Source organism: Diabrotica undecimpunctata, chromosome 8, assembly GCF_040954645.1.
Source record: "Diabrotica undecimpunctata isolate CICGRU chromosome 8, icDiaUnde3, whole genome shotgun sequence".
Classification (NCBI taxonomy): domain Eukaryota; kingdom Metazoa; phylum Arthropoda; class Insecta; order Coleoptera; family Chrysomelidae; genus Diabrotica; species Diabrotica undecimpunctata.
In genome coordinates, this window is record NC_092810.1 from 403,762 (window position 1) to 425,219 (window position 21,458).

The 21,458-nt window shown below is 32.4% G+C and overlaps 1 protein-coding gene across 1 annotated transcript; it reads left to right on the forward strand.

Annotated features, from left to right (window-relative positions):
• Positions 1-2,363: 2,363 nt before the first annotated feature.
• On the forward strand, positions 2,364-20,077 carry LOC140448644 (synaptic vesicle glycoprotein 2B-like). The gene is made up of 11 exons (XM_072541742.1): positions 2,364-2,597; positions 2,714-2,917; positions 4,413-4,575; positions 4,755-4,930; positions 6,544-6,728; positions 8,700-8,890; positions 8,970-9,123; positions 9,181-9,295; positions 14,449-14,608; positions 17,123-17,250; positions 19,267-20,077. Exons 1-11 carry the CDS (start codon positions 2,540-2,542, stop codon positions 19,320-19,322), a joined length of 1,590 nt encoding a protein of 529 aa, XP_072397843.1. The 5' UTR covers positions 2,364-2,539; the 3' UTR covers positions 19,323-20,077.
• The last annotated feature ends 1,381 nt before the right edge of the window (positions 20,078-21,458 follow it).

The following is a 21,458-nucleotide window of genomic DNA, read 5'->3' on the forward strand; positions in this document are numbered from 1 at the left end:
AATGGAATAACACGGAGAATGCGGCACAGTGGACGAAAATGCTAATCTCAAACATAAGAGATAGGGTGGACTGTGGCCACAGGCGACTGGATTATTTCCTGTCGCAGGTGCTCACAGGACACGGGTATTTTAGGGCCTACCTAACTAGGTTCGAAAAGGCTGGCACAGATGAATGCCTATACTATGAAAACTCGAATACTGTGACACATACGATGTTAGATTGCAACAGATGGATAGTAGAAAGGAACGAAATGGAAAGAGAGACAGGTGTGAATTTTTTTACCGGGAGAGAAATGATTGAGATGATGATTGAAAATAAAGCAGGATGGACTAGTATACACAACTATATCCGTGCAGTGATCAAGAAAAAGAAGAGGAAAAAAGGCAGTTGGACCAACGGTAGAGGTAAGAGGGAAAGATGCTGGAAGTTGAAGGTAGAAAATTGGGTCCAGACTGTATGAGTTAGACTGTGTGAGACAGACTGTGGGGAAGCAGGAAATACCTGTCTGGGAGTGATACCGTTCTAGGGGCGATGAGGGTCTTCCACGCGCTACCTGGAACGAGACAGAGAACCTCCTTGCTGACAGTCTGTGAATGAATTAAGGTAGTGCTTCGTAAGTAATGCCGGTCTTACAGCGGCCATTCCGCTTCCGGATCGCTGGATGACAGATGAGAGTCTGATTTAGAAGGTAGAGGTACGGCGTAGACTCGACGACAAGAGGGCATTTTAAAGTACCTCGAGAACTAAAGACGAAAAAAAAAGGGCTATCTGATCTCGAAGCAGTATATACCAAGTTTAGCACTCTTACCAAACAATCCTAGAAAACCCAATGTTTAAGTAGGATTTTTTCCGCTCAAAACTTTCGTCAATTGCAAAATTTGTGCTTGACTTCTGGGTGGCACTTTTTCTCCGTGGACGTGGACTAGAATTTCAGTTAATATGTGGATTGTTTCATAATACTTTTGCTACAAATCCAACCTTAAAGACTCAACATTTTTACAAAAATATCATCGTTGGCGTATCAACCGATATTGTTATAAATATAGTAAACACACAATCAATTTAGTTCAGCATAATATTAGTTCGTTGGTTAATTATAATAGTCCATTTGTTTGAGATGTAATTATAGTTACTCGTAACCTGTAACGTAATCATATAAATAAGTAATGTCATCGATAGGTTATTCCTTGTGTATATAAGTAACCAATGAATGAAATACATCACAGTTTAATACATTATTTAACCTCTGCGATAAATAAGATGTAGTTCCATAATATACCATAAGATTTGGGTATGTATCCAAAAGAATATATTCATACATTATACATTTAACCACCACGTAGCCCAGAATTTAATCCGCTTGATTTTGGTGTATTAAAACAACGTGTCTATAAGAATCCCATAAACATTCGCAACCAACTATTGGAAAAAATAAATACTGCAGCAGTTTCTTTAGAACCAATGATGCTATTTAGTATGAGACGATCTCGCATACAACATAAAACGCAAAATGTTTGATGTAAAATCCTATTTAAAAAATTAAAATTAAAAAATTTAAATTTATTAATGTTTTTGTCTATTTTTCCTTCGTGGCCTGGGTAATTGCCTTAAATCAGAATTATGCAACTGATTTGTAAAATGCGATTATCTCGAAAACTGTTGATTTTGAAGTTATTAACAAGTTTACCTTTTTATTGTTAAAATAATGTATCTTTAATATTTTTTGTCAAAAATACAGTTAACTCAAAGAGCAAAAAAGTTAAGTGCAAATTTATGCCACATATGTGGCATATGTGGCGCCCTCTATCAGCTACATCAAACTGTGCATGAAATTATAATTTCTCATACTTAAAAGTACCCAGTTGTAAACTTTTATGCATAAATGTTTACAAACATGAAAGTTATAGCGAAAAATAAAATTTTAAATTTGCACTTTAACACCCTGTATCTTTCTTAATATCAACATTGTATTAAAGCAATTTGACTTAAATCGTAATATTTTAAAGTGTAGAATCTACTGTTTCTTTTTGTACAATTATTTTGTACATTACAAATTAGCAAAAGTAAAGAACTTTTTAAGATTTAAGAAAAAACGGTTTTTTCTCTTTTCATAATTATTTAAAAAACAAAATAAAATCAACTGTACATTTTCAAGGATTTATCATCAGCTATTCCTTAAATACCTCTTAGAAACTTCAAAAATCTACGTAAAATCGATGATTTTTTCACAGATAGACTGGGGTAAATCTAGTTATTTCCGCATCGTCCCAATTCCCACAATGCGTTTTCTCCTGGTAACTTTCCACTGTCCCGTTTTATAGGTTTCCCATGCGCGCAACGTCAGCGGGTGAATCCGCCAGCTGCTGTTATCGATTTCGCCTCTTCCAAGATCAGTAACTGCTCGGCATCGCTGCTGGATTTCAGTTTTAGCTTTTAACGAACAAAAATTTTTTTAAACAAAAACCAACAAAGAGTTTTTGCTTACACGCCATCCCTGAATAGAAGGGATGGATCTAGTTATCCACAATTTTTTCAAAAATGCCCGCAAGAACCAAGATCCATTCGTTTTCGAAGCTGGAGGCAGTTGTTATACACGGTCAGTATCGCAACCATTACCTATGTAGAGTCTTCCATAGACAATAATTTTTTTCTTAATCTTAATCGTTAATCGTTATTAGTGCTATGTAAATAATTGTATTATTTTTAAAACAGATGCAGAACCAGCAGACTTTGAACGTGCTATTTCAGCTTCTGGTTATGGTAAATTCAACATCATCCTATACATCATATCAACAGCAGCAGGATGGTCGTTCGTCTTCGAAACCACCACGATGTCATACGTTTTTCCAGCGGCAGAATGTGATCTTCAGCTCACACTAAACCACAAGGGCTGGCTTAATGCTGTTACTTATGCAGGTATGTAAAACTACCAACTCGATATGGTTCTTAAACTACTTTTTTGTGGTATTTCTTTGTTATATATTATACAGTGCTAGTCAAAAGTCCGTTCCTCCCTCGTATCTTTTCAACGGTTATACTTATAATAATGAAATTTGTAGGGGGGTAATAAACAGACGTAGACATCTTAAGTAGGCATAACAAGTGACGTAATAGTGACAGATGACGTTACAGCGCCACTGTGACAGATAGTTTTAAATATGCCCTTATGGCAAGTGATACTTCGTTTGAAAGGTATTGAAAATACCTATTCAACCATACTAATTTTATTTGAGTTTAAGCTCATTTTAATGAATAAATTAAATTAATACTAAAATTGTAGTTTGGCATTTAATTAATAATTATTAAAACCTCCGCCTCTGGTTACTTGTCAAAAGTTGATATTTTTAAATTCTCTAATTGTTTTTACGTCAACGTCAACTTTTTTGACAATTAACCAGAGGTGAACGTTAGAATATTTATTAATTAAACTACAATTATTTTAATATACATATTCAATCATACTAATTTTGTTTGGATTTAAGATCATTTTGACGAATGAATTAAATAAATACATACAAAATACTAGTTTGGCATTTAATTAATAAAAATTCTAACGTCCGCCTTTGGTTATTTGTTAAAAAAGTTGACGTTTGTCAATTCTCTAGTTGTTTTTAGTTTGCAAACGCATTTATACCTGAATATGTAGTTCCTGTTTCTGCTTAGTTTAGTCAATTCAAGTTTAGTCAAGTTGTTTTTAGTTAGTTGTTCTTAGTTAATACTTAGTGCAAGTATTGTTTAACGAGACGTTTATATTTTTACAAAGGCAGAATGGTACGTACTGTTTCAAGAGTAAGCTTTTTCGGAAGTTTAAACAAACAGGTACCTAGTGTTAAAGATGTCAAACCTGGTCGACCAACAATTCGTGATGACAAAAAAATTGACATAATTTCAGAAATGATAGTGAACCCTACTTCTACAGCCCAAGTTGCATCTATCTATGGAATCAGTCAAAAGACAGTACACCGAGTGTTGGCTGAAAGCAAATTTCATCCATACAAATTAAAAATTGTGCACCAACTTTCAGATGATGACCCCGACCGAAGACTAGAATTATGTGAAAATATGTCCAATAAAATTAACCAACAGCCCGATTACATAAAAACAATTTGTTTTAGTGACGAAAATACTTTTTGTCTTAATGGAAATGTTAACACACACAATGTGACGTATTGGAGTGACACAAATCCTCACGTCTTTATCCCTCAAAGATACGAGAGAGGAACGGAATTTTGACTAGCACTGTATTTTATGTCAATTTATCACAATTTTCTTCGAATTTTAAAAACGATTTCGGAAATGTAAATCGAAATGTCAAAATAAACGTTCTGTCAATTGAAATTTTGATTTAAAGTAATATTTTGTTTTAATCTGCTTATTATGTAGATTATTTAAATATATTTTCTAATTAAAGGTATGATATCGAGTGCGTTCGTTTGGGGATTTCTTTGTGACACCTTAGGCCGAAGGAAACTTTTAATCATTGGATTTTTACTCGATGGATTGTTCTTAATGATAGCGGCCCTCTCGCAAAACTTTCAACTGCTGATGGTAGCTAAATTTCTTGGAGGATTTATGTAAGTATTTTTGAGATATACAATTATTAGCCAGCAAGGGGGCATCAGAAACGACAGCAGGAAGAATTATTTTTTACAAAAGTTTTATTCGCGATACAACTTTTGACTGCAATAGCTGTTATTGAGTGTCTTAATATGAAATAACAATATAATTTTAACCTTCTCTTTAAAATTTACAGCATTAATGGACCTTTTGCGGCGTTAACGGCATATCTTTCTGAATTTCACTGTGCTAAACAGAGGGCTAGAGTGCAAATGGTTTTGGGCGCTATTTTCAGCTTAGGAAATCTCATACTGCCGTTACTTGCCCTTGTTATCCTTCCGCTCAATGTGAACCTCAAAGTCGGAATTTTGGGTACGTAAATCAAAATTTTTTATTTTTTTTTGTTTTTGTTTTTTGTTGTTAACTTATTACTTTCTTTGTACGATAGAATACGGATGGCACAATTCGTTAGTAGATTATGCTTCATCAAGTACGCTAACAAAATAATTTTAAGAGACTATGTAAGTAAAGGTGAACGAAATATCTGAAACTGCCAAGGTCAGTCCGAGGGAGAAATTTGGTTATACGACGACATTGACAGATTAATGGGGTTTCAAAGGTTTACCATAATAAAACATCCCACTAAAATTTATTAAAATCGATTTAATAGATGACTCATAATAATTCTGCAACCTAATTATTTTTTAAATTGAATTTTTCGAAAATTTTACCAAATACCAGAAAATGCCACTGAACCTCTAAAAATCATACGAACAAGCTAAATTTTTCTGAAAATGTTATTGAAACCCAAAAAAAATGCAAAAATTTACTATTCCTATCCCCAGCTTCCCTCTTTGATCACCCTTCTGTTAGGAAGAAAAAACGGAAAAAATCATTTGAAATATGCCTAAAAATGCCAAAATTAAACTTTATGGACGACAACACGACATTTCCTGAAATTTGTAGTTGAAGTAGTGTAATCTATAAAAACGTAGTTGTGTAATCGAAAAATAGCAGTTTTAAATGTTTTAGATATAGTACATTCAACCACCTCTAAAATATTAATCGAATGCGCAGAAAATCTGTCGTTGTAGTAAAAGGCACGGTAAACTGCACTGGAGTTCTCCATAATCTTTTTAAGTACTTTGATTAGAATATTTTTGCCTGTATTATCAGTTAGAGTTCATCATCATCATCATCATGCAACCTCTTCTGCCCACTGCTGGACATAGGTCTCTCCTATTTTTTGCCACTCTTGACGGTTCTGTGCGTCTTGTTGCCATTTCTTTGATATTCGTTTAATGTCGTCCATCCAGCGTGTTGGTGGTCGTCCTCTGCTGCGTTTGTCTTCTCGTGGGCGCCAGTCAATTAGTTTTCTGGTCTATCTTGTCTCTTTTAGTCTCGCTATGTGAACTGCCCAATTCCATTTCAGCTTTCGACGTTCGACGTTCGACGTTAAATTTATCATAAATTTGGTCTTACTGATGTTCATTTTTAGACATATTGTTGAAGATACGTTTTCTAATTCTTGTAGCATTTGTTGTGCTTCATCCAGATCTTCTGTAATAAGTACTATGTCGTCGGTAAAACGCAGATGATTGAGCATTTCTCCATCTATTTTAAAGTATTTTTTAAATTATCCTTAGCACGGTAGTATTTGTTTCAGAAAAAAATTATTAAACAAGTAGGTGACAGAAATTTACGTTAAATAACACTGTGCAAGAATACTATTTATTAAAAAAAATGTAACAAAACTATTAATTTTAATGACACATATCTTTATTTTATACCTAAAATTTAGCAAAGTGTTAAACATTATGGAGAACACCAGTGCAGTTTACCGTGCCTTTTACTACACCGAACGGTTTTCTGCAAATTCCGTTAATCGTTTAAAGGTGTAAGTTGGTTGAATGCACTGTACTTACAGGATTAAGATTTTTGTAAAAATAGCCAATACCTACATTTACATAAATTAACTTTTACAGAATTTCATTCCTGGAACATCTATTTAATGGTGAGCTCCCTGCCGGCACTTGCCAGTGGTATAGCATTCATTTTTCTTCCTGAAAGTCCGAAGTTTCTTATGTCCACTGGAAATAACGAGAAGGCCCTTCGTGTATTTAGAGAAGTATATCGAGTTAACACCGGACATTCAGAAGACAGTTATCCGGTAAGTTATCGAAGAACTTTTTGTTGTTTTAGAACGTGTAAGTCAAAATAGTAAAGCATACATCAACAATACAGAAAATAATTTAAGACAATAAAATTTTTATCATTCAAATAAACTTAATTTGAACTATAGGATCATTATAAGATATTAGTATTATCACAGTATTGCTACCTGGGAACTATTATAAACGAACAGTGGAGCAATGTACAGGAAATAAAGTGCCGCATAGGAAAGGCAAGAACGGTCTTTAACAAAATGAGCGCCATCTTCAAAAGTCACAACATATCCCTAGATACAAAAATGAGACATTTGAGATGCTATGTTTCTGTGTCTCTGTGTTGTTGTACGGGGCGGAGGCATGGACGCTTACAGACACCACTATTAAAAAACTTGAAGCATTTGAGATGTGGCTTTATAGAAGAATGCTGAGAATATCATGGACAGCAAGGATCACGAACAAGGAAGTTCTAGAAAAAATTAAGAAGGAACCAGAGATTGTGTTTACGATCAAACGCATAAAATTGCAATATCTGGGACACGTTATGAGAAATCAGCACCGTTACTCCCTGCTGCAGTCTATATTGCAAGGTAAAGTCAAAGGTAAGCGAGGACCCGGTAGAAGGAGAATATCATGGCTGCGGAATTTAAGAACATGGTTTAAGAAAACCTCAACGGAGCTGTTTCGAGCCGCAGCGAGCAAGGTCATGATTGCCAATATGATTTCCAACATCCGAAACGGATAGGAACCAGAAGAAGAAGAAGTATTATCACAACAAAATAAATTTTATAATTTCACAATTAAAATTAATTACATTAGTTTCGGAACACACATTCACCTAGTCACGTTCAGCTGTCTTCTTAAATTATATTCCTGTCACCTCAGCCAGTTGGTCTGTGTCGTTTTAACTGACAAGTACCACGCGTTTAAAATCGAGCAGGGAGACATATAGTCCCTAAAGTAATTTAAAAGTTTATCCATTGTCATCGACCTAGAGTCACAACATAAACCAAATGTAACATTCGGAATGATGTAAACCCATATAGGAGGTCACACATTTAACTTTATTGTTAGCTACAATTACACAAGGCACTGAGGATGATCTGTTCAGATCGAAAACGTTATACCAGTATTTAAATTTTGACGACACTTTTTATAAAGTTTTAACTATATGTTTTTATACCACAATACAAGTGCGAAGTGTTTTAACTTCTGTGTATTTTTTAAACGATGGTATACAGCCAACTACGGGGTTTTTCCCATTAATTTTAGAAAATAATTTGTTGTGACTGATTTATGCTATTAAAAGTCATATAATATAAAAATAATATTATACTATTGATTTATTAAATGACTGCGTGATTGGATATTATACTGTTGACGAGAGAATAACATCCATTAAAATGCGAAAATCCATTAATACTCTGCACCTAATATAGATATACGCTGCTACAACAGCTGCACAAGATGAAGCATTGACAGGTCCTATGGTCGTCTAGAAAAAGTAATTTGTTTAAACAATTTTAAATAAACATTTGTCTATAAATCTTTGGTCACGAGGTTCGCAGAGGTAATGATAATTTAGAGAGAAGACCAAGAGGACGGTCACTAACCAGATGATCCGACCAAATTTAAAATTCAGTGGTCCATTCATTGTGTGAACCCCTTATAGCAGCTGAAATTAGAGAACAATGGAGAAAATTTGTTACGAGTATTAAAAATCACGATTCTCAATGATGGAGAAACGAGTTCCTCGATCCTTGAATGGGGAAGCTTGAGATTGATTGACTATTTATATATAAATATATATAATATATATATATATTAAATTCTTAAATTATTAATTGTTATATATTAAATTATTAAATATATAAATATATATTAATTTGACACTATAAATATTTTTTTCAATGTATCCAGTAAATTTATTGGTCTTTATAAAGAAAAACTGATTTATATAAATATTGTTTTAGATCAAATACCTGATCGACGAAACTAAAATTAACAGCTTCGACCTGAATACCAGTAGTAGTGACGTAGCAGTAACGCGGACCAATACTCAGATGTTAAAAGAAGGTTTTCACCAAATCAAACCAATATTTAAAGCTCCTCACGTAACCAAAATCTTTCTGGTGTTTCTTTTGCAGTTCATGATCATGATGGGGTAAATAAAATGAGTTTAATGTAGCCTATACACAATTATGTAAAATAATACTCTAATTTCGTACCGTTTTTATTTCTAGATTGAACACTCTAAGACTATGGCTTCCACAAATCTACCAGGCGATGAACGATTACAAATTCTACAATAATGAAAGTGCCACGCTTTGTGAGACTTTGGAAATATTTCAACCAAAGACTGATACTTTTAATCTAACCGGAGAACCATGTGAAGTGGTAATATTGCTTGAACTAAAACGTTTTTGTGTATAATAATTGGTTTTCTTATTTCAGAATTCAAATAATACAGAGGTGTACACAAATTCCATGATAGTGGCTACGACAAGTATCATAGGATACATTACAGCTGGAACGTTGATCAATTCTTTGGGAAAAAAGAAGTTATTGAGTACGTATAGACAAAAACATTTCTAGTGGACGTAATTTATCGTAATATTTTTCGTATATAATATCATGAAGAGAGAAAATTTTGCCGGCAGTATTTTCGACTGGTATAAAAGTTTGTTGTCTGGCAATTTTGCGAATTAAATTTTGACAGTTAAATCACGAGACGTCAGTCGGATGATTTTGACAAAATTTCATAAGCGAAAATTGCCAAAAAGCAACAAACTTGAATAACTAGGAGAAATTTTGCCGGTAAATAATTTTCTCTAGAATGATATACGACAAGACTATTTCACGAGACAATTAATGCACCATATCAACGAAACATAATCTTTATTTATTTGTTAATATATATGTACAATTATTATAAGCTATAGTAGTTTGCCCATTCTTTGTTTGCCGAAACATAATCTTTATTTATTTGTTAATAATATTAAATGTACAATTATTATAAGCTATAGTAGAGATTCCGACATATGGGTAATATTGCACCGTTGCTCATTAAAATACTCGGAGGGGTCGTGGGTCTACATACATATATCTAAAGCAGTGTGCAGTGTCGTAGCTCGAGAGTTTTAGAAATTTACAAAACAAATCAAAACGACAAAAAATGTTGAGCGCCACCTACCTGCGTAGGAATTTGTCGGTAAGATCCGAAAAGGTACGATTATCCAAACCGTTGCGAACTTGACTAGGAGATACTTGAATTACTGGTGTTATTCTGGTGTTATTTAAAATATGTAAATATATACGGTATAAAAATTGACAATCGAGGATCAGATGATTGAAGAAAATGGAAAATATCGATAATAATCATTTATTTTGCTCAAACAAAAAAATATAAAAAATGTCAGTATCGTCATAAACATAAAAATCATATCGACATAGACATAAAATGGATAGTCATTATATAAACAAAGAATCCAACATAAAATCTTTGGTACTGAGTAAAACCGGTATAATAACGTATCTACTAATGCATCAGTCGGGAATCCCCGTAGTAGTATTCAAAATTATAAAAATATATAAAAGAAAAGTATCGTCAGTAAGTACGTAAGTTTAATTTCGTATATGAAAATAAAATATTAATATGAAGGCAAGTCTGGCAAATGCGTGTCTAATGACACCTAGGACGAAGCATAATATTTATTTAACAAAAACAAATTTACTATAGATTTATTAATTAAGCATTGCCTGTCATATTAAAACCAGAAAGCTGAACTCAACATATTTTTAATATTTATTTACTTTTTATACTTAATTAACTAAGAAAATTGACACAATCATTATTTTATAGCTACAGAGCTCACATATAAATATGATGTTAGAAAAGTTCCTCAATGACTTGATATTTGTCGCATGGATAGAATTAATAAAGAAAGCTCTTACCTTGGCTCTGGAGTACTAACAATCCCCGCGAACTATCATCCAGTAAAACAATACACAACACAATAAGGAGTCGCTTGACAAGATAAACAACCCTGATATATCAGTTATTCTCACTATTGAACCACTCCGGACTCTCGAAATGTACTACAGCAAAACAGTAACTATTTTATAGTAAATTAACCGCCGATGACTGAAATATCTCCAATTTTTATCCACAAAAACTTACAACTCGTTAACTATTCGTAATAACACAATAAACCTTGGAACGAATACCTTAAAGGTACTAATGTCTGCAATTTATATCAATGAATTCTGCTTCACTTACTAATGATTGTGCAATGATTTTTATTCGGTGGAAAACGTTCTTTTTTATGTAATTTCCATTTAAAATATGCCCGATTTTTAAAAGCCACCGCCATTATTCGCCATTATTTACCATGAAACAACAAGAAATAACAGGAATGACAACTATTTCTTATGGTCAAGAAGGGTTATTTTAACAAGTGTTGCCAGAGTTATGCAAAATTATGTTTTCTAATGAAAAAAAAAATTTTGATTTTTAATTATATTACAAAATATTATTCTTATTACTGCTTTTTTTACCAGTGATAGGTTAGATTTGGTTTATTAGTTTACATTTTTAATAATAAAATAAGACGATGGTTAACGGGTACTCGTTTTCATCATCATCAGTGGCATTACAGCTCGTTATGAGCCAAAGCCTTCTTCAGAACAATCTTCTATTCGGTCCTGTCTCTGGCAACTCTTCTCCATGCTTTAACTCCTATGGATTTTAGATCATCCTCTTGATACCTAAGTTTTGGTCTTCCTCTGGCTCGTCTTCCCACTGGTCCTCTTCGGTCGAAAATTTTTCTGATCGTTGCATCTTCATCTCGTCTAATTACATATCCTATCCATCGAAGGCGTGCTAATTTAATACATTTTACAACGTCAGGTTCCCCAAAACTTCTATATACTCGTTTTGCACGTGTTTATTAAGATTACATCCACCTGTTTTAATTAACGTAATTTTCATTAAATTTTTAGATCTTTTAAAGGTTAAAACTGGCAACAATTTCAAATGTACATAAAATTTAACTTCTTGCGCATGGCCGCCATATTGTTATGAAATATCAAAAATCTTGATTATTTTAAACAATTTTACGTTACAATATCGACATAGACATAAAATGGATAGTCTTTATATAAACAAAGAATCCAACGTAAAATCTTTGGTACTGAGAACTGAGTAAAACCGGTATAATAACGTATCTACTAATGCATCAGTCGGGAATCCCCGTAGTAGTATTCAAAATTATAAAAACTAAAAAAACTTAAAACGGAAAGTTTTATTTAGTATATGAAAATAAAATATTAATATGAAGGCAAGTCTAGCAAATGTGTGTCTAATGACACCTAGGAAGAAGCATAATATTTATTTAACAAAAACAAATTTACTATAGATTTATTAATTACGCATTGCCTGTCATATTAAAACCAGAACGCTGAGCTCAACATATTTTTAATATTTATTTACTATTTATACTTAATTAACTAAGAAAATTGACACAATAATTATTTTATAGCTACAAAGCTCACATATAAATATGATGTTAGAAAAGTTTCTCAATGACTTGATTATTGTCGCATGGATAGAATTAATAAAGAAAGCTGTTACCTTGGCTCTGGAAGTCTGGAGTACTAACAATCCCCACGAACTATCATCCAGTAAAACAATACACAACACAATAAGGAGTCGCTTGAAAAGATAAACAACCAGTTATTCTCACTATTGAACCACTCCGGACTCTCGAAATGTACTACAGCAAAACAGTAACTATTTTATCGTGAATTAACCGCCGATAACTGAAATATCTCCAATTTTATCCACAAAAACTTACAACTCGTTAACTATTCGTAATCACACAATAAACCTTAGAAGTAATACCTTAAAGGTACTAGTGTAATAAGCCGGAACGATGTCTGCGGAGATGAAATTTATATCAATGAATTCTGCTTCACTTACTTATAATTGTGCAATGATTTTTATTCGGTGGAAAACGTTATTTTTTATGTAATGTCCATTTAAAATATGCCCGATTTTTAAAAGCCACCGCCATTATACGCCATTATATACCATGAAACAAGAAACAACAAGAAATGACAGGAATGACAACTGTTTCGTATGGTCAAGAAGGGTAATTTTAACCAGTGTTGCCAGAGTTACTCAAAATTATGTTTTCTAATGAAAAAGAAAAATTTACCTTAAAATTGGATGTTAAAATAACATTTTATTATTACCTACTTTTAACTGAAAATTATAGCTTTTTTACAGGGGTCAGGTTAGATTTGGTTACGTTACTTTACGTTAATTATCATGTTTTCTAATGAAAACTAAAAATTTTGATTTTTAATTATATTTCAAAATGTTATTCTTATTACTGCTTTTTTACCAGTGTTAGGTTACATTTGGTTTATTAGTTTACATTTTTAATAATAAAATAAGACGATGGTTAACGGGTACTCGTTTTCATCATCATCAGTGGCATTACAGCTCGTTATGAGCCAAAGCCTTCTTCAGAACAATCTTCCATTCGGCCCTGTCTCTGGCAACTCTTCTCCATGCTTTAACTCCGATGGATTTTAGATCATCCTCTATGTTATCTTGATACCTAAGTTTTGGTCTTCCTCTGGCTCGTCTCTGGCTATAATATACTCGTTTCGCACGTTTTTATTAAGATTGCATCCACCTGTTTTAATTAGGGTAATTTTCATGAAATTTTTAGATCTTTTAAAGGTTAAAACTGGCAACAATTTCAAATGTACATAAAATTTAACTTCTTGCGCATGGCCGCCATATTGTTTTGAAATATCAAAAATCTTGATTATTTTAAACAATTTTACGTATTTGTTCATAATTCACCAGTAAAAAACAGTGATATTTAATATGTTTTAGTTACGTTTTTTTTCATTAAGACATGTATATATACTTTTCTTTGCTTTTTATGTAATTTTTTTTTATTCACAAAACTTTTTTTATTTTTTCTCTATTTTTTTATTATTTGGACACTTTTAGTAGTTTAAAGCAAAGAAAACAAACCTCCATGTTCTGTACTTCACCAGCTCAGTATCAGTAACCTCCTCCCGGAAACACTTCATCCGCTTCTTTTCTGTCACTACAACCTCGTCTTCTTTTTTGTTATCATTCTCAGAAGGTTACAAATACACTAATTACTAGGTATGCAACCAGTTTAACGGTTTTCAGAATATAATTATTTTTTATCTTAGGTGGGGGACTGAAAATTGCTCATTATCTCCGTTATGGTAGTACATCTTTCAAACGTAAAATTTCACACTCGTAGGAACTCCCAGAATTAGGTTCAAATAGAGCTTCTGGACCTCTGCGTGTTCAATTGGACATTTTTCGAAACCAATTTTTTTATTTCTTCACCTGACTGCCATCCAAATCTGATTTTTCGTCTGGATTCATTATATCTGTCCAAAATTGATTACGCCTCAATGACGTTTGTTAAACTGTCAACAATATAATTACCAGACACCTTCGTGACGGATCAGTCATAATTTTGTCGCTGAGAAATCACGGGCAAGAAGGAGTTTTGTTAGTAGGAAAAGTGGCGTTGCTATGATGTGTTATTAGTTAAAAATAGTCTAGTGAAATAGTCGTAAAAAAATTTATTTAGTACTTAAATTTGAATGAAAAACATTGTAAAATGTCACCTACGTCTTGGTATAATAAAATTATTTCAGGTATCTTGGGATTCATATCGGGGTCCATGGCTATGACGTTGTACTTTTCAAAAAATGTAACGTCTACGATAGCATTTTCCGCGATGTTTGTTACGTTTGGTAGCATAGGAATAAATGTTATATTAGCAGTTGTAGTAGATTTGATACCAACTTCTTTAAGGTAAGTAATATTTAACTACATTTCCCTTTAAAAAAAATTATAAATTATCATCATGATTCTGGCTTTACAACCCTACGTGGCTCCTAGCCTCCTCAAGAATTTCTCTCCAGTCGTCCCTATCCATCGCCTTCCTCCGCCAAGCACGTATTCCCATATTTCTCATGTCTTCATCGATGTTATCAAGGGACCTTGTTCTGGGTCTTCCTCTCCTTCTCTGACCAATGGGTCTATCAAGGAACGTTTTTCTAGCTGTCATTTTGTTCCATCCGCATTACATGCCATATTCACCTTAAACGTCCTATCTTAATACGATATCTGGTTCCTGGTATAGTTCGAAGTTGTATTGTCTTCTTCACACTCCATTGTCATTCACTGCTCCATAGATTCGCCTTAGTACTTTTCTTTCGAAACATCCTAACATGTTTTCATTATTTTTTGTTAGAGTCCACAGGTCTCTGAACCATATGTTGGGACTTTGTAGAGATTTATTTTTGTATTTCTCGATATAATTATGCATTTAAGGAGAAGATTGAGCCCAAAATAGAATCTGTTGGCCGTGCAAATTCTGCGGTTTATCTCTGCGGTAGTATTATTTTCAGTGTTAAGTAGCTCTCCCAGGTATACAAATTCATTTACTGCTTCGGTGACGTCGTTTTCTATAACAAGTGGTCGTAGGATTTGTGGTTGGGTGCTTATTTTCGTATACTTCGTTTTGTTGGTATTTATTATTAAACACATTTTTGTAGCTGATTGTTTTAATGCTAGATACGCCTCTCGTACAGCGTTTTTCGTTCTCCCAACAGTATTCATATCATCAGCATAGGCCAACATTTGCACTAGTTTATTATATATTGATCCAGTGGTTGTGATTTGTAACATACGTATTACTTCTTCCAGAGCCAGATTGAACAGTATACAGGAGAAAAGGGTTTTCCTGGCGTAGCCCGTTATTTGTTTTAAAAGGTTCAGACAGTTCCCGTGAATTCGTACTCCAGTAGTTTTTTCTCCAAAATTTGTTTTAGGGTTACAATCTGATGAATTTTCAATTTACCACCTCTGAAACCAGCCTGGTATTTTCCTACTATCCGTTCTGCATATGGTACCATACGGTGACATACTACTCTGGAAAAAAATTTATACGCTACATTTAGAAGCGTAATTCCTCAGTGGTTAGAGCATTCAAAGATATCTCCTTTTTTATATGGCGCAAAGTATTACAATATTCCAATTATTGCGGAGGGATTTCTGTATTATAAATACGTAGTTCAAAATATAGTTGAAGTCAAGGAACAAGAGCACCTATCACCAGATGATCTGCAGACTGTTATTTCAAAATCAGAACAACCATACTCTTATCTAAATAGATTTTGTCATGCTTTTCCTTACTAGTATTTCATTCATTACGATTCTTCCTATTTTTAATTGCAGCACTACACATTTCAAGCAACGTAGCAGGGGATTAATCGTAGAACCGTGTGTGTATTAAAGAACGGATAATCTTTTTCTTTGTTGTAGTTTACGCAAAAAATGGTATGACTATATATAAGCTTGTATGTAACAGTGTACAAAAGAATGTGTCTATGTCGAGGAGTCGATGGAAAAATCTAAAACTTGTTTTGGGTATAGTTAAAAGACGTGGTGCTCTACTTGTGGACTTTCGATAATTTGGTCATAACAGAAAAATCACGTATGACACGCATAGAAGAAGACTTTATTACGATTTGACAGATAGAAAATAACACGTTTTGATGTTTTTACAGACGGAGAAAGACGACCAATGGTTAGAAAAAGAGAAGGATTTTGATAGATGGCGAAGAAAACGATTTCTGGCGACGTGATTTTTAGTATCTTTAAGTCCATCTAATCACCTAATTCGCAGTCGGCATTTGCTTCTTCTTCCTATAGATATTCCTGTCGTTAGCTTCTTAGCAATCATAGAAAACCGCAAAGAAAACTATGTGTCAAACAGAAAAAAGACAAGCTGTCATAATCTTTCAAATCTATCACGTGTTACCTTGCACTTCTCTTTACTTTAAACCGTTTAGACCATATGGATTTAAGGCCCAAGGTCTTTGGTCTGTAGTTTCTGTATTTATTAAATCCTATCACGTGACACCTCACACGTTACGATCGGAGCAATAGGACCGAAGATATGTATATGTGCGTGTATACCGCTATGTTTGATGTGTGTTGACGCCAACATACTCCCCTTCGACTTCTCCTTCCAACGAAGTCTCATAGGTCGCGATCAGACGATTCAAAAAATAGTCAGAATGAAACTTACCATTTTATGGGATTATAAATTGAGACATAACCAGAAATCTTGCTGTTCATTTACAGTAGGTGTCTGCGTGATTTATTATTGTTGCGAAAATGTTTGATCTGTGCCTGAAAGAATTCTTTTTTTACTTTTTTTAACATTTTCTTGTTTAAATTTATCGTTCAGTGATACACTATATCGTTGCGACACATTTTATCTTTTCATTGATAAACTATTGTTACTTTGCCTTCTAGGACTATGGCTGTATCCCTTACAATGATGTTCGGAAGATTTGGTGCAGCGCTAGGAAACTTGATTTTCCCCTTTTTGTTAGAGTCAGGATGTGCACCTCCATTTTTCTCTGTCGGATCTGTGATGATTGGTAAGTAAAAATGACTTTTATTATATTATCTTTGCCAGAAATATTTGATTATCACGTTTATCAATTTTTGTTTTTGTTTTATAAATTGATTTCGTATTTATGATCGAATATTTTATCGTTTGCTTATGTCATGCCATAATAACCACGTTGGCTGTAGACTTAGAATATTGTAGACAGCTGTTGATTAAAACCAATGACGTATACCTAATATATAGACTCAGTGAATGCTGTAAAAAGTGTCACAAACATGATTACAGTTGAGTCCATGGTTCTTTACCCTTGCGTCATCATTTAAAGCATAAGAAACAAGTGGCTACTGCTCTGATCACGGATTATATTATAAAATATGGCGTTATCAAATAAATAGAATGTAAAATGTTTTGTTTTAAAATTTTGGTGCAGAATACAGCTACTTTTGAAGTAGCTGAATAAATTATTTTAATATCGTTAGTGATTAATAAATAAATAAATAATTTATAAAAAAATATAATTAAACATACAATACTATTTACATTATGTGGATGTAATAGGTAACAGTAAAATTATTTAAAGAATGAAATAGTATTTAGCTCAAATAATATTGTTGCAAGATTTTGAACGTATGTTTTTCGTTATTGTACTATTCATTTCACTGTGATAATCTGCAGTCAAGTATTTGGAACAAAATAGCAAACTGGCGTCTGAAATAAAACCTTTTGCTGCACCGGCATGAACCACAATAAATATTTTTCATCATAATCACCTGGTTTACGTACACTTCTGCTGTTGTCATCCTGCCATGACATAATTTTATTTCCCCTAGAAAAAATCCACATTTCGTCTAAAAATACAACTTCTCGTGGATATGTACCATTTTTTTTTTCATGTATTTACGTAAGAAACACGCTCGTTCTGCTGCGATATGAGTTCTTTCAATTAAAACTCTTCGATGATCATCTTTTTTAAGTTTACATGTTTCTCTAAAAAGTTATTTATTGTAATAAATTACTAGAACATGCTAAGTCCTACTCATGATTCTCAACAGTAAGTTAGTTTACGTACTATCCTGCTACATGTTATGTACATTGTATTTCGAATTGCCATTTTATTGCCTGCCCTCAGGTAAATAAGTAGCTTTCGTTTTTAAACGAGGTCCGCTTTTTCCCGGTGAAGATAAAACAGGATTTTTTTCATTCCTTTTTCGTATATTGTATACTGTTTTTCTATTTCTTATTTATTTATTTTTTATTTGTATTCTATTGTATACTGTTTTTCTCGTCAATTTAGGTGCAGCTGCTACCCTCTAAAACAAAGTTGAAATATCAATATTTTTAATTGAAAATGAAAAAAACTAAAAATAAAAAGTTCCTAATTATAAATATTTTGTTATGTAATGTTATGAATGACATTAACTTTTTATGTAAATTAATGGCAAAATAAAGTACAGTTACCCTAAAATTTCAAACTCAAATATAAAATTAGTTGTGAAAACAACTGTTTGTGTAATATAAATAACTTCTAAATGCAAAAACAGGACAAAAAATCCAACAAACTGACCACAAGTAAAAAACTAGAAACGTCACAAATTGTACCTACTTAAAATCTGAAAACGTCCCCAAGCGTCTTTTTTGTACCTATCTTTTTTCGATGTACTGAGTCTACCGAGCGTTCATAAAAATAACACGCGATTTTACTTAATAACAGGTGATAGCTGGTTTGTCTTTAGTTTCATGCGTGGAAGATAATGAGGCTGGATAAACAGTGTTTTATCTCGCCACCTATTAATGACGCAGGGGTAAAGAACTATGAACTTACTGTATATCAAGTATAGGCGGCTGCTGGCTCTATTTATTACACGTCATTGATTAAAGCCCTAACATGTAGGTTTTACGTATGTTTTAAATCGATTCAATAATTTTCTCTACAGTTAATCTAATTTTTATTTTTCTCGCTTTGTAGAAAATTGATCTTTTTTTCTTAATTTGTGTTAATTTGAGAGAAACAATTAATGGCTTAGTGGTGCTTCCTTTGTTTCAGGCTGTGCTTTCTTGGCATACTTCCTTCCAAATACGGATATGAAAGCATTGCTCTAAGAAAGTAATTAATATAAAACCATATAAATGATTGAATCAAAAAGTTGCAATGGTGGAAAATTAAAAAATGAATACAGAGTTAACTAAAAAATTATAGTAACGTCAGAAATGGAGGCGAAATACAACAGAATTTAGCGATATTATCGCACGGTATGACGATTGTTTTGATTCAAGCATCTAGGAGCTTTTTCTCTGGTTGTTTTGCAATATGGACTGACTACACAATATTTTTAGTATGAAAGACAATAAATCTAGAGAAAAAAATAATATAAAATTTAATTAAAGAATATTGGCAAGAGGAGAGTCTTATTAATCGTAAAAGCAACATTTGTGAATGTTTTCAAAGAAGTTCGTCTGTATTGTTACGATCTTGTAAATGTCTATCAGTATTTATAGGTATTTTTATATTTATTTCAAAACGGCCGTAGAAAAAGCATTACGTGAGTCTAAAGCAAAAGCAACTTTGCATTTAACATTCGATTTGAATATAACAGCAATAGTTTTAAAAAGTCATCACAATATGATTAGAAATAACTACCGTACGAAAAAAGATATTCAATTAAGGTAAAAATTAAATTTTTCTAAGATGCAAAGTAGCTATGCTTTATGATACACCATATTTTTGAATATGTTATCAATTATTATGAACATTTTTTTAACGTATTAATAAGAAAATGATATATCAGTATTTTTTATTACAAAGTAACTTTTAAGTTGTAAATGTCTTGTGTAATCTGCAAAATAAAATATTTGTTCTTTTGGTACACATGTTGTCTATTTCCCGTTTCCCTAACATTTATATTAATATTAAATAACAAACTGGTACACAGAACGTGAATTTGTTGCATAAAAATGAATAACACGTTTTGGAATATAATAATTATTATCAAGCACAATAGATTTGTACCATGGACGTATTATAAACATAGACATCTGTGTTTATACGTCCATGACATGTACGCAGTGTAAACAATAACAAGAGGGGCGATTAATAAATTACAGGGACCCGATCCGTCAACTGCGCATGTGCATTTTTGAAATGACAATGACATCAAAAGTGACAATCTCCCACCTAAAATAATCTGAGCAAATTTATAAAAACGATTTAGGCATAAAAATTTAAAATTTTAAACTATTTATTTCTACAGGTACATAGTTGTTACATTCATAACTAAAAGAGAATAAATAACTTGTACTCTCAGTAATAAGAAAGAAAATCACATTAATCTAGTGGATATTGATGACTTTGATATGAACTGCCGAATATTGTTTATTTTGTTGTAGTAGCATATGAAGGTTGTTAACTTTGCACCAGATAATTTAAAATATTTAACGTAATATACGTTTATAAGTGAAGATAAGGAATATAATACATTATTATAAACTTAAATTGAATTATTGTTGTTGAAAGTAAACAAATTATTTGTGAACTAAATTTAAATTTTAAAATACCTTAATTCTTTATTACTCTTCCAGTTTAAGCTGTAATATTGTTTTAACATCAACTGCTTTTTCTTGTTTTACTTGTAAACTATACTTTTATACCAGGACAATACTGGTCCATATTTCTATTCTTTTTTGTGAGTAATTGATATTCAATCATATCCTGTCGAGGTAATTATTTAGTAAGCCGGAACGCCTCAAAAATGCCAAATTTTTTGTGGACTTAGCCGAAAAAGTGAAAAAAACCTCAAATTTTAATGTTTTCTTTGCTTTAAACTAGTAAAAGTGCCCAAATAATCAAAAATACAGAAAAAATAACAGAAAAAGTAGTATGAATCAAAAAAAATTTACATAAAAAGCAAAGAAAAGTATATATACATGTCTTAATAAAAAAAACGTAACTAAAACATATTAAATATCACTGTTTTTTACTGTTAAATTATGAAACAATGGGTAAAATTGTTTAAAATAATCAAGATTTTTAATATTTCAAAACAATATGGCGGCCATTTGAAGGTGAAGGCAAAGAATATAGACGCTTAAGCGCCTATATTCTTTGGTGAAGGTTCAAAATTTTTCGAACGGGTCTCTGTAATTAATCGCTCCTATAACAGGAATAAGAAAACAAACGTTACAAGTTGATATATAGCTGGTTGTCTATCTTAAGGATTGGTTTTCAAGATTCAAACTCGA